The sequence below is a fragment of the Dermochelys coriacea genome, chromosome 10, assembly GCF_009764565.3.
Source record: "Dermochelys coriacea isolate rDerCor1 chromosome 10, rDerCor1.pri.v4, whole genome shotgun sequence".
In the NCBI taxonomy this organism is placed as follows: Eukaryota; Metazoa; Chordata; order Testudines; family Dermochelyidae; genus Dermochelys; species Dermochelys coriacea.
Window position 1 is genome coordinate 62,489,643 of NC_050077.1, and position 25,159 is coordinate 62,514,801.

Consider the following 25,159-nt stretch of genomic DNA (forward strand, 5'->3'; position numbering starts at 1 on the left):
TCTGCCATGTTGTGTTGCACTCAGATGGAAGTATTACCCTCAGTGCTACATCCATCAGGGTACAGCTCTATAGGAAAATATTTCCAGAATTCTTCCATTCATTGAGCTGTTGAGAACTTGACCCTTTTCCATTTTATATCTGAAAGAGTGCAGTCACTGCCGTTAACATTTTTAGCCATTGGCTGATCAACTTTTCTTTCAGTGGCAGCTCACCTGTGATTTTAAAATCTTTCACAGAACTCAGTACAAGTTTTGTCCATATAGTTTCTTCCGTTCTCCATCTTGACCCTGAGTACCAAATTTTCAAAAGGAGAAGCTAAGGTGGATTGCAAGTCATGGTGTTGTCTCTTTATAACATGTCTGAAGCAGAGGGCAGGTTCCATTTGATATTTTCTGTCTTTATGTGTTGTGTTTCTGTATGTTTAGGAGTTAAAAATCCAGAAGGAAAAGAAAGTTGTCACTTTTGTTTATATGTTTTAGGTATGACACAGAGAGAGAGAGAGAGAGAGAGGAAGAAAAACTGAACTGCTCCTGAAAGTGGGCAGTGAGGAAATAGTTCTGTTTTGTTTTTTCTTAGACTTTAAAAAGGCAAATTTCCCCTTAAGGATGATCTTCTAAGTGAGGCAGTGCAATCAGCACAACACATGCCTACTCCAGTTTTGGCTTTTGGACCCACAGAAAAGTTTAGTTCCCAGTGCAGATGGACAAAATATCTACTTCTCTATCCTCAACCCCATGAACTGAGAGAGATCAATCTCATTGCTGAGTTTTCATCTGGGGCTTCATTCTTCTCTCACTGAAATCAACAGGCGCTTTGCCCATTTACCTCAATGGGACCAGGATTGGTCCCATTGTGTGGGGTACAATCGGCCCAACTCTTTGTTTAAAAAGGAGCTTAAAAGAGCATTGACAAATGGTGTGATGCTCCCATTCTAGTGAGCAGTAGGTGCAGCAGGAAGTTCTGTACAACTCACAGGCAACTGGGCCGTAATAAGAGGTACCAAACTTGGCAAGTTAAGTCAGTCAAACCCCCAAGGCAGCTTAGAAGGAACAAAGGAGACAAAAATGGATGGACTGAATCAGGAGAATTGCAAGTGTCAAAAATATCTGTTGCTCATGGCAGAGAAAGATGGAAGTGATTAGAAAAGGCCACAGTTCAGCCATGGATTTATAAGTCTCCTTGTGATGCTGATAATATTACATTGTCCTAGCTACACACACAAAGTGTTGGAGTCAAAGTGACTCTCTTTCTATATTCTGCTTTGTCTTTTTCTTAAACAGGCTCTTTTCAGAATCTTTCAAATGGCAGCTCAAGGGTATCACTCAGCTGCAGGCAATGCTAGAAACAAACAGCACCTTTCTTTATATGGGATGACATGGGGAAATGGCCAGCTATGCTCCACATGCCAACATGGTGATAGAGCAATATAATCATAGCATGATCACCTACAAAAGTGCGACATTCCAGTGGTTTTAAATTGAAAGCATTTTTGTGCCTGTCTTGTTTGTACCAGTCAGACAACTCAAAAACTTAAACTGTTTCTGGGTAGGTGTATGTTAAAGACATGAATCCAAATTATTTCTAGTGTAATTCTCGGCTACTTAAAAAAAATAGTGCTCATAAAGGTACAGGATTAACTGTCCAGGAGACTAAGGCCTGGCAGTTGTCCAGAAAGGGCCTAATATATCAGTCTTTAAGCAAGCCCTGACTTCAATGATTACCTTTGCCTGCTTAAAGAAAAAGGACTCTGGCCCAGAGGAGAGAGATGCAGCTGCTTCCTTTTCCCACTACCCAGAATGGGAGTTGAACCAGTGACACCCAGGTGAAAGATTCCATTTACCATCACTCATGCTAGGAAACAATTGTCCTCCACTCCTACTTTTGACAGGCTCCCCTTTTGGAGTATTTGTTTCATCCCCTGTCTTACATTTGTGCTTTGGCAACTTGAGAGCAACAATTTATTATTAAAATTGATTGACTGGCCATAGAACAGAGAAAATGGTCTTAAGGAAAACCTATTATTGCTTTTCATTATCACTGTTATTTATTGTTAGTGCTAGCAGTGTTCTTGGTGCTGTATGAAGCTCAGAAATTAAGAGTAGTGACTGCCCCAAAGCGCTTACAAACCAAGTGGGTACAATTTTCCAAAGTGTCTAAATCAGTTAGGTGGCTTTCAATGGAATTTAGGCTCTTAAGTCCCTTAAGCACTTCTGAAAATTTCAACCCGATCTGTTTTCCATGGAAGTCAATAACAGTCTTTCCTCTGACTGCCATGGGAGTTGAATCTATCCTTAGGAGATCAAGAAGACCAAATGTTTGTGAAGTTATGTGCTTGTCTGAATAGGCGGGAGTAGCACACATGTTTAAAATTAGCTGAATTGGGGGCCTAAATGCATTTGTTCTCTATTGTGCTTTTTAGGTCAATCAGTTTGAAAGTTTAGACATATTATTGACAAACATGGACCATCATAGCACATTGCATTTCTGAAAAAGAAGGCATATGTATTTTTGTCTTTAGAAGAAGGTCATAGCAATGTCACCAGCAGGACAAAGTATCAGCATGTAAGTGCTTTGCTGAATAAAGTTGGGATTACTCACATGCTTAAAGTTAAGCACAAGCTGAAATGCATTGCTGTATCAGGACTTTTGTTAGAACAGCTTATGAAACTACCCTGTTGTAGTTTTCTAGCTACACCAAGAATTTACAAGGTTTTGCACAGACCGAATGAGAGTTCAGATTTTTACAGTAAACATTAGAGACTTCTTTTCAGTACAAAATGTACAGTCATTCTTTTGCACCAAAAGATACAGAAGAAAAAAAAAATTTAACATAATGACAAAAAATGTCCACCCACCTTTTAAAACTATCTTATGATTTAGGATATTTCCACTGATGTCAGTGGGGCTAAGATTTCATCCTGCACTTCTGGAAAGAAGTAAGACCTGGTGATTAAGGCCCTGGAATGGGACTCAGGAGTTCTGGGTTCAGTTTCTGGCCCTGCTACAGATTCAGTGTGTGACATTGGGCAAGCCATCTAATCTATATGTACCTCAGTTCCTATTCTGTAAAATGGGGATAACAATGTTCCCTTTTATTTCACCCTTTGCCTGCTCAGTCTAGTTAGAGTGAAAGCTCTTTGGGACAGATCCTGTCTTACTCTGTGTTTGTAAAGTGCTTAGTACAATGGGGCCCTGATCTTGGTTAGGCTCTCTATGTACTATGGTAATACAAATAATAAAATAATAATAATAATAATTAATTAATAATAACATAAGAGATCCATCCCCAGCAACACCGAGAGGTGTCTGGTGGTAGGCTAGGGAGGTATGAGACATAGATGGTGTATCTGCAATTACAAGGGCTTGTCTTCACTATCGGGAGATTGAGGCTGTTGCAATTGATGCTGCAGGGGTCGATTTAGTGGGTCTAGAGCCTGGCTGAAGAGCAACCAGCCAGCCTGTGGTGAGAAGCATCTAAGTTTGTAAGGGCATTGAAAGTGTTAAGGTCAGGTTTTATTTCATTTGATCAAATCTGACTTCTTATGCTTAGACTTATAATCACTTAAAATCTATCTTTATAGTTAATAAATCTGTTTGTTTATTCTACCTGAAGCAGTGTGTTTTGTTTGAAGCGTGTCAGAAACTCCCCTTGGGATAACAAGCCTGGTACATATCAATTTCTTTGTCAAATTGATGAACTCGTATAAGCTTGCAGCATCCAGTGGGCATAACTGGACACTGCAAGACAGAGGTTCCTAGAGTTGTGTCTGGGACCGGAGATATTGGCTAGTGTCATTCAGTTGCAAGTAGCTGCAAGCAGCTTACATGCCAGAGGCTGTGCATGAACAACCCAGGAGTGGGGGTTCTCACAGCAGAGCAGGGTAAGGCTGGCTCCCAGAGTCAAGGATGGGGGTGACCTAGCAGATCACCAGTCCAGCCAACACCGAGGGGAACATCACAACCTGACTAAACAGTGCAAGGAGAATATTTGAGAATATTTATAATAAAGGATGAAAACCACAAAAATCTGCTCATATAGCTGATCCTGACTAAAGCCATTACACACCCAAACAAAAATATAAAATCCCCCTCTCATCTGACCACCCAGCTATATCTCCGTCCACATCTTCAAAGGTTGAAGAAAAGAGATGAGTTTTTCAGGATGCTCAAAGATCAACAGATCCAGGAATGAATTCACTTCACTAATGTCAAAGCTGCAAAGTTATTGTTAGCTGCCTACGGTAACAGTGATTTTGTAGTGAGATCTCCGAAAATAATAAGTTTTTCACAAAACTGGAAAACACATTTATTTTTAAAATTAACTGTCTTGAATTTTAAAGCAAAATGCCACAAATGAAATACAACATCTAGAAATCCCAGCACTGAGTTATGCACCAGTATAGAATGCATACGCTGCACCTGCCCATGTAAATATATTGTGTGTTGGGCTGATAACTTTTCCTGGGAATACCAGCCCAGTGTGCAAGGGGCAGGGGCAGAAGGGAAGGATGAGAATAGTACCCACTGCTTGGATTTGAATGGATGGGGACTACAGAATTCATATACAGTCCCCATGTGGAGTAGAGCTGTGTCTAGCCCTGGCCCTCTCTTTTCCTTTCCTTGGCAGGCAGATCACCTCTGGGAAGGGAGAGGAGTTAGATGGTGATTTAACCATTCCACAGCTGCTTCAGAGGACATATTTGTAGCTGCATGATCCGTGCACTTGATAGATAGTTCTAGTATTGGGTCCTATATAAAGAGATGATATTATATAGCTATATCTACACTTACAATGCATGTTAAAAATCAAGTGTCAGTTATTAATTAAGAGCATCCTTTCATAAAAATTTAGCGGACAGTTCTTACAATTATTCTATAGGTGTTGCTGGTAGCAGCGCCTATTATTAAGGTTGGCTGACACGTCCCATTATATGATTCTGTTTTCAATTGCTTATAACTTTGCCAAACCATAACCATTCAGGATGAAATTCTCTATGCTGCCTCAGAATTATTTTTTTTTAAAAGCTGAAGCAAAAGCAGCTGGGTCAGCTGATTCCAAGAATCAGATTAGGGGAAAATATGTTGTTTTATCCCTGTTTAAAACATTCTTACAACCCTTTAATTGAAAAGCTCTAGCACCCCCATGCTTTGTAGCAAGTCTTGGAAATTTGGCTGGGGTGGAGAGAGGCTGGCCTGCTGGCAGGGATGTGCCTTTTGCCAACCCTGTGAAAAACTACCTTAAAAAGCTCTAAAAATAGTCAGTTCACACATGCTCAGTAGAGTATTGTTAAAGTTTGGCAGCTAAGACTCTCTGAGAGTCCGTCTGTACTGAGCATGCTTCATCCCAGGGCTACAGGGGCCCTGCAGAGCAGGACATCTGTGGGCCACTGTGATGCTGGGCACTGGACAGTGAAAGTGGAGAGACTGTCACTTATATGGTCTCGCTGCCCAGTGCTGTCACCCTTGTAGAGGAGAGGAAAAGGACGAATCTGCTTGACTGAAATGCAAACGGGATGAAAGCTTCACCAAGGATGACAGGGAAAGGGAGTAGATTGGAGAAAGGATCTGGGGCTCGGGTGGCGGGGGGGGTGGACAGGAGGGGGAGACAAGACAGGCTGAGAAGATATTGGGATTGTCTGGGCAAAGAGCCTGAATGGGAAGGCTGGGAGGAGAAGCTTGAGGAGGGAGACTGAGACTGAGACTGGATGAGGAGCTGGGGGCAGAGAGGAAACGGGGATGTTGTGCCAAATTAATGCATCGGCAAACTAGACCCAAGCCTAGGGCCAAAATTCATGTGGGAGGAGGGCCATGCACAAAGTTACAATGCCACTCAGGTTTGGCCTGGCTGCCCCTGTGTCACGACAGAGGTGTGGCCAGACCAAATTTGAGTGAGTGGCACTTATATTAGAAGTGTATGTTTACCTAGGGCCCTGTGACGGGTTAATCTGGCCCTTCTGGGATGAGTAGTTGTGGTGGTTTGGGGAGATAGGACTGGCACAGTGTCAGGCTGGAAGGAACATAGGCAGGAAGGGTCAGACTTCAGGGAGGGGAGCAGAAGACTTTGTGCCTTCTAAAGCATGCTCCCTTTCAGAAACAGATATTGCACCCAAAATTTCCGAGTTTCACCATGCCTCTGCTGTCAGCAGATATCTGTGAAATCTGTCTGGCAAAGTGTGTGTCAGATCCTTCACTAGTCCAGGTCCACATAGAGGATGACAACCTACTACTGCTATCAGTTACTCTGTTAGCTCAGGTAGCAGAGGTCTGTGTTATAGATCTAAAGGTTCTAACTCTGATGTTGAACCACATAGGAGTCAATATAATTCAACAGGAGTCAATTTATGTGTTTTTATTTCGCTTTTTTAAAAACCTAGGAAATTACACACAAAAATCTACATTTTAAAGAAAGATTAATGTTGCAAAGTCAAGCACACAAAAGTTAGGAAATGTCAGAAACCAGATTATCCTTGCAACCTTAATTCGGCCTCCTTGTGCATATGCATTATGATACAGTCCTTAATTACATGATCATATACTATTTTTTCCACAAGACCCCTGCCTCAATCAGTGCACAGGATGGACTGTGGTCTGGGGATTAATCAAGGATGTGTAGTGAAGGAGGCTGTTATTTCTTGAACACCAGCCTCATTTATTGCAGAAGCTGGAAGCTGTGTAGTGAATGAGGCAGGGAAATGCAGGAAGAGAAAGGACAGTCCATGGTTAAGGCAGCTGAATGCTGCCCAAGAGAACTGGATTCTATCACTGCCTCTGCTACAGAATTCCTAGGTGATTCTGGCCAAGTCACTTAAATCCAACTCATCAGAGATGATTTTTATTACGTGTTTCTCATTTTCTGGGAACCTGAATTGAGACCCTGGGTTCTGATTTGCAGAAGTGATGAGCACTCACAGCTACTGTTAAGGTCAGTGGGAGCTGTGCTTTGAACGTATACAGTGCAATATAAATGCTAAGTACTCTGAAAAATCATGTCCTAGATGTCTCAAAATGGGCACCCAAAATTAGTGGACACTTTTGACCTTAATCTCTGTGTGCCTCAGTACTGCAACTGTAAAAGTGGGGTAATACTTCTCCGTCACCTCACAGGGGTGTTGTGAAAATAAATTAATATCTGTGAAGTGCTTGGATACTATAGTGATAAGCTCCAGACAAAAGTCCATGAGGTAATTAATAATTTAATATCCAGAGAGGGTTTGAATAGTGTGCAATAAATAAAGCATGGGGCCACACACTGAATAATGGGAATAAAACAAGATTTCGAACAGCAGCTCATTCAGTAAGTATTATCCAGCCTGAGAGCATTTTAACTGTCTTATTTTTTGGAGCAGAATCACACTTTAATCAAATAGTAAGAATGTCAGGATCAAATAGTAAGAATGTCAGAACAGAAATAGTGGTATAGGTTATATCACTTTCCTGAGAGGACTGCAACTGAACAGATGTTGCCTTCTCTGATGAGATCAGTGGAAGCACCAGAGATGGTGTTTTCTCAACTTAAATTAGGAAATACCTGTCATGTGATTTCCATGAGAGTTCCTTGCCTCTAGAATAAGTTCCCTTCCTGATCCATCGCACTCTGGATTTCTCAATCGCCTTGTCATTCTGCAAAGCCTACCAATTTTCCTGGGCAATTGGATAGAATTTGATCTGAGGGGAGAGACTGGTAAAATATGGGGTTATTGTTTTGTTGGTTTTGTTGGCAGGTCTGATGGTGTAGTATGTGATCAGTCTAATTCAATCTACAATATTCTGCAGCATTAGGCACTTTATTTTTTTAATTGGTGTAGAGCCAAGGTGAGGCACTTTCAATTAAACTGAACAAAATACAATTAATTTTGGAGGCATTGGTAGCAACCCCATAGTTAAGGCTGAGCTTTGAATTCAGTTCTAAGCTCTGCTTCCAAGATCCCTTATAACTTTTGAACGGAGTAACCAATTTGTTCGCAGATTGAAATGCTGCCTATACTGGGGCATGAGAAGAATGTTCTGACAATTTGAAAAGTGACAGATGTTTATTTGATCTTTAACCACTATTTTAACATTTTATGTTTTCTCCCCAGTACCTTAAACTTTTTGGATCCCTGTGTTCTCAGCAGCAATAGGTTTTGAGAACCTCAGGCCTTGTGCAGATGCTGAGGTCCTCAGGAACAAGGTATTTTCAAATCATGGGCCATTTTCTAGGGAATTATTTAGGAATCTTAACTTGTATGGGGTGGAGCCACAGAGCTCAAGAAGACATCAAGCTTTACAAGGCAGATTCACAATGCATAATTTATTTTCTAATATTCTTCATGTTTGTGGAGGACTGTCCTATAATTGTTTGACCTAGAATTATGAGGTTTATATATGCAGATAGACCAACTCTGTATTTACCGCTGTGTGTCTGTCTGGTTGTGATTCTAATGTTATTTGTTCAATCAGGACAAATTATAACAAATTATTATTTCATCACACAGTGTGTCTGTGCACAGGTCAGAATTTGTGCAACCATTGACAGATTAAAGAGGGGGGCATTCTGAGGAAATGAAATTGTTTTTAATTTTCTCTCAAAGTTTGTTTCCCTGACTCCCCTCGGGGCATCACTACAAGGGCAAAGGTAAGGATAGACGCTGGGGTCATTACAGCAGCAGTTTAGGTTCTTTGAATCTCTTTACTGTGAATTTCCATACTTTCAAAGATTTGAGGTTTTGTTAAAGTTTATTCTTTACTGTGAATATCTTTGCTTTTTATTGTTTCTTAATAGATAATACAACATTTTTGCAAGGGTATTCAAACTCTTAGGTTACCAATATATACTCTCAACTTGAACTCCAGCTTTTGTCCAAGAATTATTTAATTGATATACAAAGCATAATGTCACTGAGGGTTTGCTTGCATGAAAAACACAAGATTTGAGATATTAATGGTATATCATCATAGAGGACAGGGAGTTTGAATTTTAAATGGTTCTTTAGTTCAAAACAACTATAAAAAATTTTGAATCTCTGTCCATTTGACGAGTGCGTCATAACCGAGCAAAAATGCTGTCACTGGAATAAATATTGATAAGTAACTTCTTCAGAAACTTCACTGCTGAGAGAACTGAAATGCCCTTATCCCCTGCCTCATGCACAGGTTGCTGTGAATGACAATACACAAGATATCTGGGGGCCTTTGTGGAATAATTTGATCCCCTCGATCTAATTCTATGGGAATGGGTGGCCATACTAGGACACTATAAGCACTGAGATCGTCAGAAATGAGGACTGAATGGGCATGGAGGAGAAACTTTAATTTTATCTCTAGAGGTGGTCCGTTCAGGTCAGCAATGAGGCATAATTGCTGGGGAATGAAAGGGAAGTTTGCATTCCCACCGCTCCTTCTGTCTCTGTCCAATGAATAATCTCCAGGTCTTTCATTACAGCACTTTCACAAGTGCTATATTCACTTTAAAAATACAGAATAAAACAACACCAAAAAACAAAAATGGAAAGAGAGATGGAATTAAATGGAAATGTTGTAACCAAGATTTACTGTGTCACTGTTCTGGGTGTCACAGTGTAGTTTATTTTGTACAAACTATCTAATTATCTGGCCTTCAAGAGTGTAATACCACGCTGTTCCCTCTCAGTTCCTTGTTTCTCTGCCAATTAAAAGATGCTACAGAAAATGGATTGATAACAAAAAAAGAAAGATTAAAAAATGTGGAAAAGTTTGTCTTTGAAAAATCAGTAAATTTCCTCTTCATCTTACAGGGATGATACATTAGTTATATAGCCAGCATTATTGGGCATTATCAAAGGTTAAATGCCTCAATTGTAGCATTTTAATAAACAATTATAGAGGTGCCTCTCCCTCCTCAGATGTTTTCTCTATACACCAAAGTAAAAGAGGACAGTAAGTCTGGGTCAATATGATTACAAGCATATCTGTGACCCTCACAGGACGTTATTGGGGAATAAAAGGCCAGGCTACCCCTTCCCTGGGAGAAGTCAAGCATATGGGGGGGGGGGTTTCCTCTTGGTGTTTCTTTCTTATGGTCCTGCCAGGGGAATGAGGTTTGCTCCATGGAATGGAGAAGCCACCCTTACACATCATGAAACCCTAGAGGTCTGTGGGATGCCAGGCAACTGTGAGGTGCCTTTGTGCTGGTTCCGTACTCCACCAGCCTCCTCTCAGCTCCCTGGCATCATGACTCTGGACCCACACAGCTAGGGACTACCCCTAGACGTGGCTTCCTCAGGGCCACACCCTTCCCCACTTGGAGGGGGATTCTATGGGTCAGAGATGAACCTAAAGGAGACTAAACTAGTGTAATATAAAATCCCTCAGTATGTATGGTACACCAACTTTGACTCCCTCAAAAGTCCCTTAAACTTAATTAGACTCTGACGTCCTGAGACTTACTTGGACTCACATCCACTGATTAACCTGCAAGCTACACCTCACTCCAAACCGTACATATCATCTTTGAATTGGGTCCACTGAGTCTGAGTGTAAGGGAGTCTTTGGGAATATAAACTAATGTAACTCACACTCCAAAGGGCCATAAGAGATGAGTGAAATGAGTTGTGAAAAAAATCAACTAGTGGGTGGATGTAAGAATGCACAAATTCATGAAAGAATGCCATATCCTCCTCTATCTTATGTGTTCCTGTATTGTCAACTTGCTGTTCAGCGTGTAAATTACACCAACACAAACTAACTTATATGGTAGGTCCAAGAGGGGCTGACTTACCCAAACGTACACATCATCCCTAAATTTGGAAGATCTAAGATGAAATTAATGTTATTTCCAACTTTTGTGTTTACTGGCATTAGCAGCATCTTCTCTGATACTTTCTCAGTCCAAACTCTAATATTCTCCTATGGTTTATTGCAGCATGCAAGAGGAAAGAACAAGAACATGGGAAAGATAGAGGGAATACACCCAAAAAGCCTCGGTTGGTCTTCACGGATGTCCAGCGTCGAACTCTACATGCAATATTCAAGGAGAATAAGCGTCCATCCAAAGAATTACAAATCACCATTTCCCAGCAGCTGGGGTTGGAGCTGAGCACCGTCAGCAACTTTTTCATGAATGCACGGCGGAGGAGTCTGGATAAGTGGCAAGACGAGGGCAGCTCCAATTCAGGCAATTCATCATCTTCATCAAGCACTTGTACCAAAGCATGAAGGAGTAACCACGAACTGAACCTCGGGGGAAAAGCTTTAAAAATAAATAAATAACTAAATAAAGACCAGGACCTCAAGACAGCAGGTTTATACTTAGAACTATTTGAAAAAAAAAGTTATTTATAAGTCCAAAGAAACCAAAGACTTATTTCACCTGCATTTTGACTTTGTTCTGAGATACACACTTGAGTAGGACGACGACTTGCAAGAAAAAGAAAAGAAAAAAAACAGAGAGAAATGAAAGAAACCACTGGTCTTACACCTTCATTCATGATCATTTTCACCGTATTTGGCTTGTTTAGTGGTTTGGAGCATAGTGATTTCTTGTCATTGAATGGACATCTTTTCAGATATGGCTCTTCATTTCCACAGATATTGCCATGATGGTGTATGGTGTATCCGTACTGTGTACACACCAGTGGTTAAGGACTTAGTCAGGGTTCTTCTTCAAAAAGGGTTGTGCCATAGCATGACCAACATAGCATGGAGTCGTCTGAATTCATTGAACGGTAGTGTGATTTTTGCTGTTTTATCGTTTGAACTTTGCTAGTGCAACATCTGGAAACAAGTTCAAACTAGGCAAAGAAATTTTGAATGATACCTAAACCAGTGCATTCTCTTTGTTTGTTAAGGAATGTTCAGATTTAAAAAAAAGTGAAACAATATTCCATCCATTAAAAAAAATCGACTAGCTACCAAAGAATACATTTAATATTATATTGCAGGTATTTTATTGCAATGATTTTAATATTCCAAAGCTATTTTTACACAAAATACTATGTAGAGTTATAGGTATAAACTAATCTAACTGTATAACACATAAAACCTGTAATCAAGACTGTTATTTGCAATTATTAAACCACTTTAATATTTGTTTCCATGACTGGCAAGAAAGAATGTAATTTTAGGAATAGCAGCTAATGTCACAGTGTCAGAGCACAGATGCTAATAATAGGATCCTGCTTCCACTGAAGTCAGTGAGAGTTTTGCCATTGGCTTCAATAGGAGCAGGATGTGGCTTTACAGCTGTGTGTATGGCTGATGTGATATTTGCCTTGTATGCATACTTTTATTACACTGTCCCTGGCTGACAGTGCTGAAAGCTCATCTGCTTGAAGAGTGTCAAAAGACCATTTTTCCCTACCAATGTATTTTATATACATCTCCCAGCAAGCAATATCATCTAGATTCCAAACATTATATTCCATTCTATTTAATTCATTTTGTACACAAAAATTAAAAATATGAATAAATTTACAGTGTCCAATTCTGCCCCTTTGACATTGAAGTCTATGGATAAAAAAGGCCATTAATGAGAAAAGGAATAGAAGGAAACATATGGAGGAATGTGCTTTTGGGCCCAAATTATTTTTCCAGTGAAGATTATGGCAAAACTCCTGTTGACTTCAGTGGGAGCAGCTCCAAGAAGATTACAGTAGTGCTTTTTGGGGGGGGCACATCTCGAAGTCAATAGCAAAACTTCTATGGAGCTCTATAAGAGTGGGACATGGCCCTTTGTTTTGTGGGTTTGTACCTGCTTACTAGGCTAAATTTTTATTCCAGTACATTCTTTCTTGCATGTCTGTTAACCAGAAAAATGCATGAAATAGTTTACAATTTGTAGTTGAAAAGCTTTAAGTGCTCTGTTGCTAACAGAACTTTCAGAGAAATGAAATTATTCCATTCTTATTGTGATAAAATTAAAAAGAAAACAGTGCAACATCTGCATATAAAATTCTAGTGTAGAGGGGAAAAGATTTTACATGTGCCTGTTAGATCTCTAACTGGTATTTCAAATTACTGTTACAAATCTCCTAAGCATACCACATTCTACAGTGAGCAGATATGCAGGTATATGTCCCATTGCTAGGATAAGAAATCTGTAATCTTTCTTATATCTGTAGTTTAAAAAAAAACTAAGGTAAACTAAAATCCAACATATGTCATCATGGCAGGTTCTATTTTCTTGTGATAAAGTCCAATTAAAATGCTAAAGACTAAGAAATTAAGCAACTTTGCAGCACCATTTATTTCCCAAGTTAACAATGTTTGGACAAGTTTCAGGCTATCCAGTTATAATTACAAATAGGTATTTTAAAACGCAACTGAAATATCTCCTTATTAAAACAATGTTAAATGAGAACAGGATGTTTGTCACTAAATATTTCTCAAAATTTTTCCTATGTTAAACTCATTTTAAAAAACTGACAATACACTTGTCTAATGAAATGTGATCCATGAATATTAGAGTCTCTAGTTTACCTTAAATTCTAGCGTGATTCGTTTTAAAAAACTCTGTTCCTAACTAGACATAATTGAAGTGGAAAAGTTAATAGAAAGACATAACCTCACATTTAAGGGATCTTATAAATGCAGTCTCATTAATGTAATATTGAAGAGGACAACCATAATTAACGTTTTGCTTTCTCCAGGAAAACACTGTTTTGTAACTTACTTATAAGTTTAGAAAGAGAGCCTTATTTATTTAAAACTTGAGAATTTAAAAATGCAGGGAAATTCAAAGTACATTACCACATTTTTTAGTATTTCCATTGTAATGTGTCTTGAGACTATTTGCTGAAACCAAAGATAACTTTCATACCAGCATTGAATTTGCACCCAATATGCAATTTCAGGATCTCTTGCTATGTATGTACACACACACACACACAAATTGATGCACAAGTTAAAGCCTAAAAGTGGTTTTCTTACATCTGTTTAAGCATGCTTTAACCTTTTGTTTTTTATAAGCCATTAAGAACAAAGTCACCCTTCCTGTAAGCAATATGCTAATCACATTTTAAATATACGGAGAACAGACACTTCTCTTTAGTTGGTTTCTAAATATGAAGCAAAATAAATATGGAAACCTTCATCCTGATTATAAAGTTATTTTATCCCTCAGGATACTGCTCCATTGCACTGACTGAAGCTTAGACAGTAGATCATTTGGTGCATCCAGATTCTTATTATTTCTTGTCTTTAGTAATGGTCATCCATGAACGTGATTTTTTCCCCCAAAGTTGCACTTAAACTTCTATATAAAGAATAAAAGCCTGGCCTCACTGAAGTTAATGGGAGTCTTGCTACTGACTTCAGTGGGGTCAAGATTTCACCCAAAGATTTCCTGGAAGAATGGGAGTTAATATTAGACTAAAAAGTTACCACTGAGCCACTGGCTCAGGACCTAGAGTGACACGAAACAGTTGTGAAAGGAAGCAAAGTGGAAAAAGTTTGGAAACATCAAGAAATTGGGCTTCAGTCAAAGTTCAGTTAAACAGCTATTGCGGGTTAGGAATGTGCACTCGGTTCCTGAAGTGCATCAGAACTTACCATAATGACCCAAGGGGGGGGTGCCAAAGAGGCTGAAAGTTTTAATTCATCCACATCATAAACTGCATTATCAGATTTCCAGAAAAAACAACACTGCTACTTTTTGGCTCCCATATTGCTGTCTAAGGGCCTCATCCTACTGTCCTTGCTCAGGGTAGCAGTAACATGAAAACACCTACAATAGGGGTTGTTGCCTAGCAGCTCAGTCCTGCTCATTTTGAAGTCAATGGCAAAATTCCAATTGACTTCAATGCACCAGATTTCACCATGCTTACCCATGTTGAATGGAATCTTACTCCATGAGTAGTCTCTTGAATTCATTGGGATTGCTCCTGGAGTTATGTGCTACTCAGTGTTCAGGAGGTTCACAGTTTGGCTTATTGTGAGCAGGGTCAGGCTCTTAGAAGGACTTCAGAATCAGGCTCCAACATTCTGCCCAAAGGGGACTACCTGTCCTTGGAGGGCAAAAAAACATGGCTGACCTTGTTATACCAAAGAGTCCTAGGACACTTCTCCTTGCCCAAGTTGTAAAAAAGATATTTTTTCCCAGGAAAGGTGGTACTTCCTCCTCTTTCTCTTTCTCCTATCCTCCTCCTCTTCCTCCTTCTTTGTACATAAGGATGAAAACTATGCATTTAGCAAACAAAGAGAAAGCACTTACCCTTTTTCTATCTAGCTGTGTTTAGGGTGCATTCAAAGGCCCAGAGGCTAATTTTGAGACTTTGCTTGGCCTTCTGGTTTATTATTGTGGTGTGGTTAGCTTTACAATACTTTTGGTAACTATTTCCTAAAGACAAAGAAGCAAAAGGTAAGGAATAGCTACTTCCATGTGTTTAAAAAAAAAAGTGTGTAAAGATCTACTATTTATAGTGTGAACCAAAGACGCTACCTCACTCTATTTCCATTGGTGATTTTAATCACATTGATGATACCAAAGAATACCAAAGATTTTTCATGCACGGCCTTGGTCTGTAAAGGGAACTCATTCTCCTTCTTAAATACCCTCCACCATCCCCCTTCCTCAATCTTCACCCCGTGTGTAAACTTGTCTGCATTCTTAATAATAATAATCTTATGAATACTACTCTTACTACAACTGCTATACTGATGATAATGATGATAATAATAATAAAGCTCTAGGCAAACATGTTGCAAACTTTGTAAACTCATAGGACGAGTGCCTTGCTTGAACCAAAGTGTTAAACCGCTGTTGACCTCTTTATCTCTCACCTTATACTCTTTGAATACCTCAGCCTGTTAGAAAGGCCACTAATGAAAAAAAAAAAGGAATAATTCTTCACCGTGGTGCTTTTTGCCGTGCAACCATGCAATGAAACTTTCTTTGATACCAAAGGAAAATGTTTTTTTCCACTTTCTTGCTGACAAACCAAAGGTTCCTTCTTCTTTTCCCTTGAAAGCAGCTTGAGTCCCTCCACCCAGACAGGCCGTGCATTGCTTTTACCAATTTCTCCAAATACCTCATAGTAATAAATCGTTAGGGTTATGTTGTATAGAGAGTTTATGTGATAAGGCAGAACTTACTAGTTTGATAATTGTTAAGGTTCCTTAAAAAAAGTTTTATAACTTATTTATTTTGTAGAGGTTGTTTTGTTTGTATTTCTATTATTATTATTATTATTATTATTAATAATTATTATTATTATTGTTGTTGTTTGGGTTTCTTTCTTTCTTTCTTTCTTTCCCTTCATTTCTTTTAGCAGAACTGCTCTGTTATACTCAAGGAAGATCTTATTCCTGGAAATATTTCAAAGGTTGGGTAACGATTGTTGTTTGCAAAGAATGCAAGAAAGGGAGAAAAAAATATATATATATATATATGGCTTTGATTCCTTTTGTTTAAATTAGGAAGCTTTTGTGTTTGCTAGTCAATGTTCTTTTTACAGGGTAAAAAAATATTCTCTGCTGTGATAAATGGGTTCCTATTTTTTCTCTATAATGTGCTGTGATTTTTAATTTAATTACATTTTGTATATGTTTATTTAATCACTGCTTTAATTTATGACTACGTAGTGAAAAAAATTGTATATAGTAGATTCAAAAATGGCCAAAGCTTTGTGTTACAATCTTTTTGTTCCTGATGCTGAGATAAACTGAAGGAGAGTGCTTCTCTTGACTGCAGGGTGTATCTTCAGACTTGTCTTAGCATGCACTTCAATGTGTTACAAACACTGCCAGGTCCCCCACCTCCCAGAAAACAAACAAACAAAACTTGTACATGCCAAAATGAGTGTTTCAAAGTAGTACTTTTGTCACTTAGAAAGCAGAAAGGCAATGTTAGTGTGTTTCTTTCCTTTAATTTATTTGTCTTTTTCTAGGAAGGTTATTTTGTGGGTAAGACCTGCATATCCAAAGAACTTAAAAGTTGTTTAATGTTTAAAAGCACTGGCATTTGTGAGAGACTTTGATTTGTTTTTGGTTCGATTTGCCATTCGCACGGGTATAGCAAGTAGAGGTCGTAAAACTTTGGAGAAAAGCTAACTTGAATTTGGAAATGGTCTTCAGTACATGATACAGTCTTCACCAAGCTTTCTTCCTCTCCCTCCCCCAGCAAAACTGCTTCAGCTAGGACAGGGGGCGGATGCTGCAAACATGATAAATACACTGATGTGGTGATATACCGAGGGCTGGCTCCTGCTGCCATTGAGGTCAATGGGAAAAGTTTCACTGAATTCAGCTGGGCAAAATGGATCTCTAAGAAGCCACTATTAAGAGCAGCTGGTCTGCCAGACAATATTATTGGATGTGCATTTAGGAGCAGAACAGGACAGTTTCTCAGAGTCCATCAAGCATGGAAATATTTTCATGGGGCATGAATTTTTCTTAGCCCTCAATCCTCAAGAAAATTGGCAGAATAAATTTGTAGGCTCTAATCCAGGCAAGCCCTTGTGCTTTGAACACAAATTTAGGCCCATTAAATGCAATGGGACTACTCCCACTCTTAAAGTTAAGCATGTGCTTAAGGGCTGGCTTCAGGAAAGCACTTAAACACAGGTTTAAGAGCTTTCCTAAGAGGGAAGAACTTAAGTGGGTGATTCAATGCTTTTCAAACTTGGGGCTTATGGCCAAGACCCTCAAAGGTATTTGGGGTCCAAAACAATGGAAGTTAGGAGCCTAAATACATTTGTAGATCTGGACCTAAGTGCTTTGCCAGATCAGGACCTTCAACATTTGAAGAGAAAGTCGTCCCCCTTCAGACACCCAGCATAAGACTGATCCAGTCACTAAATGAGACTCAAGGGGTGGATAGGCTTTGCCCAAGATGAATTCAATCCATCGCTATTTGGTCACCCAGCTGAAACAAAACAGAATAGAAATGTATTTCCCCCACAACCTTACAACTGGAAACATGTACTGTATTCTGTACTTCCCCTACGCCTGGCATCACTTTGTACATCTTTAGAGAATAAAATCAGTTTTAATTGAGAGAAAAAAAGAAATGACAATGATAATTCTGCAAAGCTGATGGTGGCATCATGGCACAGAAAATACGATGCCATTTACCTGTATTTTATTTTGCCTGAGTGATAGATTCTATTTCAACTAAATGCCATGTACCAACATGATTTGTGAAAGAGTGTAAATATTTTCTTTTCATGCACAATAGTTAAGCTCAAGGTGTACACTGTTTTTGTTTTCGGGGATAGTTGAAGGGTTCAGAGAGGGAAGGACATGGGAGGGTTTGGGCTTTTGGTCAAAAGTTACACTTTCTTAGATAAATTTTTATACTTCAAGTATTGAAATGGGGCAATAAAGATGCTCTGAAATGCAGGATCATTAAATGGTCTATTGGTAAGCATTGGATAATTGTCCTCTTTTAATACATAAACTAATGCCGTGCAATGAGTTATGTTTCACCTGGGGGAGGAGACAACATAGTAGTCTATTAATCCAACGTAGCTATTAAACACTGGATGGAACTGTATTTAGAAAATGTTTTCTGTTTAGTATTTTGATTTTTCTTGGTCTGTTCTGCATTTATTGCATAATCATTGTGGAATCATTTCAGTTTTGCAGTATGAGCCAAACAACAGTATTAAAAGAAAATAAAGTTTAAAGCATTGTCTTTTACTTGCTTCAGTAGTTGTCTTCATAACCCTTGTGTCTCCTGTCCAGTCCAGGCTAAATAATCTTCATTCACCTAGATGGTCTCAAATGATAGAGTTTTTTTTTATTAACCTCTTCCCTTCCTTTTTCTGCTTTTCCATTCTGAATACACCTTTGACCTTTACTATTTTTTTCAGTGCAAGTCAGTTTCCATGTTCAAGTTAGCTTGATTGTTCATAATGTAAAAAGGGCGCCAAAGACAATCATCAGGTATAAGATCAGTAGAGGTAGGAAATCTTCCAAGAGTGAGAGGGAGTTCTTCCATAGCAATGAAAAAAAAGAAAAAAAGAAAAAAAAGAAAACTTAAGAGAAGATTTTGATAAAAAGACGACTTTGCTGTCATTTTTGGTTTGTCAATTAGAAAACAGTAGTAGTTTATGCGTTGCATCTGCATTTCATACTAAGTGATTATTGTACCTAATTACAGCTGATTGCTAATATTTCCTCAATCTCTCTCTCTTAGTCAAGCGCTTCTTCTTCTGTATTTTGTGTATAGCGACAAGTGTAATGCACTAGGCATTATTCTGGTTTGTTTATGGGTATCTCCTGTACTGCATTAAGATTTCTTTAAGTTACTTTTTTTAAGCTTTGCTACTGTTCTCACTTGATGCCGTGCAATATCATCTGCTGTGTTTGCTAAGCAAAAAAAAAGAAAAGAAAAAAAAAAGCAAGTGATGATGTCATCATGCTTTTCAGTGTTAAAATGTTTCAGCGTTTATGTAGTCACAAAAGTGTAGTAAATAAAAGGTTGGATTTTCCAGCACTTTAAATTTAGACATTTCTTGCCTTCTTTTGTTTTTCCATCTACAATCACAACATACTAACCTAATCCTTAGGTTTGCTTTGGGAGAGGAATGGGGTCTTTCACGTGCAATAGTTGTTAGATCGTAAACAGGATAGTATGTGCCAGAAAGACACAGCTCATAGAAAGGGACAACGTATTGGTGTCACCTCAGGAACATTCCAGGGAAGAAACTGTGGCTCAAGGAGACATAGTTCCCTACCTTCTCCGCTCTGGATCCATGTTGGGGAGGTTATTGGCCTAGACTAGCAGCAAATAATTACCTCCTGTCCCCCTGCACCATTTCACCTCTGCAGCCTGCACACTGCAGGGGTTGGAGCCAAAGCCCCACCAGTTTCCTGCCCACTCCAGTTTGGGGATTACCCCATGCTGCCAGACCCAGGTCTGGGTAACCCTCACAGAGGAGAAAGGAGGGTTAATGCCCCTACACCCCTTATGTCCCTACAATTGTGCACAATGCTGGGCACAAGCTAGACCAGTGATTCTCAAACTTATTTGATCATGCCCCCCTTCTCTGTGTCTACACAAAGTACTTTATGTCCATTCAGTCCCGCCACACAAGTACATATACCAATCTATGCAGCTGTGGTAGTTCACTTGAATCTGTTTCAGCTTCTTTGTTTTTCACTTGAGTTTTGCTTTGGGTTTTTTTGAGCCAACGATCCACTGTAATAAGAGCAAAAGCAAAACTGCGATTGTAGTAAATGCTCACAATTAAATGTGCACCCCGCATCATAACAAACGGATTAATCTGCAGATGGCAATGACATTGTGTAATATTATGCAAGCTTAACAGAAGTCCAGCAAAATGCACAGCGCCACCTAGAGTCAAATGCATATCACCAGCTGAGGACCTGATATGTCTGGACTGGAGGAATCGTCTTTGCTAGTTATTCATCACTATGGGTAAAATGTGCACAGTAAGGTTTTTTTTCCCCCTAAAGCTTCTCATGCTCTCTGCCCCACCTAGGACAGCCTGCCCTCCAGTTTGAGAACCTCTGATCTAGACCATAGTGAGAAACAGAACATCAGAAAAATTTCAAAGTGGAGAAAAAACACTTTGAAGTTATTTAAGAGTAAGAGTATGTTATTACTCTTACCAAACTGTTTATTGGAAGGCCATGAGGCATGTGGAATAATTAATAACTGACTTCATGCTACAGAGAATGTTACATTTCTAGAAAGAATATGAAACCTGGAGAAATGTGGGAAAAAAATAGCAACAATCTTTTTTTCTGTGAGAGGTTCACTAATCACCAGCTGAGACCTTTTGGGAAAACTTCTGTTCTAGCTGGAGTTCTATGCATGGGTGAGTGCAGGGAAATAGTAACAGATATATTGTAAGGAGCTATACTGCACTAACTCAGTAATGAACTGAATGACCAAATAGCTGTTTTCTCTCCACTCTATGCTGCTATGAATATCTGAGTCAAGATCCACTGTGCAGCTCTTGGAACAGAATTTCTCCCTTACAAAATAGGGGGTGTGGGAATATCCTGAGTTATTAGGGTATTAGGAAGGCCAAGCCCTGTACAGTTCTATAGCAGATGGCATTAAGGGTTCCCAACAGTGATCTCCAATCCTGAACAGAGAGGTTGGAAAGGTAGAGTTAGAGAGATGAGCAACTCACACATAATAACTTCAGAGCAATCTGAACCTGTCCGGGGCAGGAAAGCTGTGGGGAAAGACGGAGATCTTCAGTGAATTCAAACAAATCCTTCTTCCACTAAATGGTCAATCCCCAGTCATGTTTGAGGATAGCAAGAAGTATAGGGAAGAAGACCAAGAAGCAAACAAAGGGACAGCTCAGAATTAGTCGCCACCCGGGCAGGTGCCAGTAAGTATAAATTGTGGACTTGTTTCTCTCCTCACAGTCCTACTCAATTCAGTGCACTGCAGCCCTGTCACAGAGAAGTTGGGTAAGGCCTCTGGCTGGCCCTGCGTGTAACAGCACCTAGACATTACTACTTCAACAAGGAAATAACATGCTTCTGTTGGCACCTTATCTTGGAAGTGAAGTGAAAACCTAAAGTTTGATGGAAACTCTTGTTCTAACTCCTCTATCTCTAGACCAATATCCTCTCATCCAGTTTAGCGAGGCACACCAAAGACTTTTTGTCAAGTGCTGGATATTACAGCAATGTGGTATGTTACCTCAGCTAGTACAGTGAAAGCTGTACCTCTGTATCTGTCACTTCAGGAGGATACGGACTGGGGGCAGGAGCTAAAGCTACATACAGTAGCTGAACATCTGTCCTTCATTCTAGCTGAACATCTGCTTAAGTTTGGGAATGAAAGCAACAGGGACAGCATGGCACCTTTCAGGAATCTAGGACACGTATTCTTCTAACCATGAGTACCATGTTACACCTGAAGATGCTATTTTTGGGGGGCAGGAACAGTATTCCTTAAGGATCTTATTGTTCTTTTTTATATAGGTTATCATATTATAAGCATTATGATCTAGTTAGATTCAACAAGCATTCCAGTCCTTATATATTGTACCTGGTCTTGAACAATAAAACTAGGTGAAATTTGGGATGTGTCTGATTCTGCATGACTTGCTTTATATGATAGTTGCATAAAGATGCCTATACTGCATGGTGCTGAAGTAATTCGAAGTGCCACAGTGATATTAGCCACGGGTTTATGATCCTCAAGGAAATGAGCTCTATGTATCGATCCAGGTTCTTACATTGGTACTGTCAACAAAGGGTCTGAGAATATGGCCAGCTGCTAATCAGAAAAGGAGTAACACCAAAGCAAGGCTCTTCCCTTTAGTTACTAATTGGAAACAAGTGTAACTGGTAAGCTAACCTGACCTGTGTGAATGTGAGAAACTTTCTTCAGCTTCCCTCAGTTGCCCTGATGGCCAGCAAAAAGCCCTACTTTGCTTTCCTTTCTATTCGTTTCTCTTTCTGCAGCGTGACCTCTCTCACCTCCTTGGGCCTCTTTCTCATAAACTAAGTCATTGTTTATTTAAGAGAGAGACCCAAGACACAAACTGACTGGAGCCACCCTTTCCCAGAGTCCTGGGGTGTTTGAATCAGAGTGTATTTATTTATAGTAATGAACTGTTTAAAAATTGGGTTGGAGAGGGTTGAAGAGGAAATCAAAATAATAATTCTATTACTTTTGCAGAGTCATTGTAGCCATGGTGGTTCAGGATGTTAGAGACAAGGTGGATCAGGTAATATCTTTTATTGGACCAACTTCTGTGGGTGAGAGAGACAAGCTTTTGAGTTTACATAGAGCTCTTCTTCAGGTTTGGGCACTGTACTCTGAGCATCACAGCTAAATACAAGGCAGACTAAATCATTTAGTATAAGTTACATATTATAAGAGCTCACCCAAGCTGAGGGGGCTAGTTAGCATCTCTCCTGTCATAGGACAAGAAAAAGGAGGTGGGGGAGCAATTCTATGATGGGTATTTGGTTGGTGTTCTGCTTCTGCGTGGGGGGCTTTAATGAGTGAGCTGGGCTCTGCACATAGGACTTGGATCCAGAAATTGGTGACTTCTAATCTCAGTTCTCTGTAACCTTGGGCAAGTCACTTTCTGTTTCAGTCTCCCCCCTCCCTCTATGAAAATGGGACAAAAATACCTTGCCTCAGAGAGGGGTTTGTAAGGCTTAGCCATCGTCTATAATGCACTTGGAAAATGGACAGTGCCATGGGGGTGCCAAACAGGAATGGGTGAATTCATTTGGCCACATTTCAAACTCACTTGAACAAAGTAGATGAAGCTGGGAGAATAAAGCGAAAGGGAGATGGGGTGACAGGATCATGACCTCAGAGGTCTGATGGGAATTTGGGGGCCCCGTCCTGAGGAAAAGGTGCAGTTTGGGGAAACATGTCAAGATAAACGCTCATAAAACAGTAATGAGCATATGCACAAGGAGCAGGCAGAGAAGCACACCTTGGAGATACCTGGGTTCCTGCCCTTATTTTTAAAAAAAGCACGATATTCCCCAGTAATGGTTTAAAACACAATAGTGGTACAAGAGCATTTGGTCAATCACTCCAGCATGCAGCATTATTAGTCACCAGCCTCTCCAGTTCGCAAAAAGCATGGAAATGACCAAACCAAAACATCATCATGAAGGCGCTAGTCTGGTGATGACAGCAGCTCCCCACCTGTATGTGAGAGAGAGCACAGAAATTGCCCCACTGGGGCTGATAGAGTGATATGCTCTGCCAAGGAAGTGCGGGCATATAGACATACAAGCTACCGCCATTCAAACTCTAGCTCTAGCAGGCCAGGAACCCACATCACTGGCCAGATGAACCCCCGCACACAGCACGGCGGGTGGCAACCAATGTCTTGACAGGCCGTGTGTGCAAAAAATATCTTCTGTGCAAATTGTTGTGCTTCTGTGCAAATTTTTGTGCACGCAGTGTTTCGCCGTTTATGCAGGGTTTAGGATCTGTGTGCACATACACATGTGCACAGCTTAGAGGGAACAGTGGTGGCAACAGAAGGTACTTTGCACACCAAAATCTAATACACACAGTGAGAGACCACAACTGTCTATAGTGACTGTATGGAAGCACCGGACATGAGTGCAGTCCATTGCGTTGCTGTTGGTAGCCAATAGTTGTTGGTCCCTCCCCATTTAGTCAGGTGATGTTAGAGCCTAGGCAATCCCTGTGACTTCCTTTATGTGCTGTTCATGGTATGATTCCAGAGCCTCTTTCCCGCCCTTTGATGACACCTCCTTGCCAATCTCTATAAAAGTTCCATCTACCAACGTACCTTCCATCTTTGCAGTGCATTTCAGAGCAGATTGCAGCTGCTTTAATTTTCACATGCACCCATAACCAGAATATGCAGTACAGCCAGGAAACCTGTGATTGTATCTTGATTTGCATACACCCCACCCCCTTTCCTATACATACATGGGTTCTGTGCACAGCAACAATTTTCCAAAGTCTCCCTGCACTGCCCCTTTGGGGACCATGCCAGCACTGAGTAGGCTATGGCTTTCAGTGTGCCTTTTACATCTGCTGCATAATGCACTACTGCCGAGGATAGATCCAGGGGTTTTATGCCGGGGTGAATATATTGAAAAAGTAACTGTAATGTATCAATGCTTTGATATTAAGGTGAGAGGTGCCTTATAAATAACTACAATTGGTTGTGTCATGGGAAACGTCAGAAGGCTAAAACCTCAGTGCTCTATGGACCAAATCCTCCTGCTCAAGTAAAGCCAGTGGAAGGCCCTGAATATAAGCTGTAAGCAGGGGTCAGAGGGAAGGATGAAGAGAGACTATGAATGGGGTCTGACTCCATTGGGCCCCATTAATCTTGACACAGATGGAGGGTTTGTGGATGTACCAAGTGGATACACAGTTAAGAAGATTCATTGAGCAAACTCTTCTGCATGGGAGAAAGAGGGACACACCTCTATGGACTTTCCCACCAGCCCCCATAGAGACTCATTGAGTCAGGATTTGTCCCTGAGGAAGTCAGAGGAAGACAAGGCAGAGCTTGAAAAACACAGATGAGTGACATCTTTTGGAATTTATGAAGAACCTCATTTCAGACTCTAACGTTTTGCCCCAATTCCTATTCACAATTGTAGGCATTTAGGATGGGCACCTATCATTTACTCTCTCTCTCATTCTCTCTAGCACTCCCCAGCATCAGCAGTGTCATTCTGACACTAGAATGCTGCATTCTGTCTGCCACAAGCCAGGACCTCAGAAAACCTGGAAGATTTTGCAAA

The 25,159-nt window shown here is 40.1% G+C and overlaps 1 protein-coding gene across 1 annotated transcript in view; it reads left to right on the top strand.

The window, feature by feature from the left end:
• ONECUT1 (one cut homeobox 1) overlaps window positions 1-11,403 on the top strand; it is a 28,707-nt gene extending 17,304 nt beyond the window's left edge. The window contains exon 2 of the mRNA XM_038420803.2: window positions 10,881-11,403. Coding sequence (XP_038276731.1) covers window positions 10,881-11,173 — 293 coding nt within the window. The 3' untranslated portion in view covers window positions 11,174-11,403. The remainder of the gene's footprint in view (window positions 1-10,880) is intronic.
• The last annotated feature ends 13,756 nt before the right edge of the window (window positions 11,404-25,159 follow it).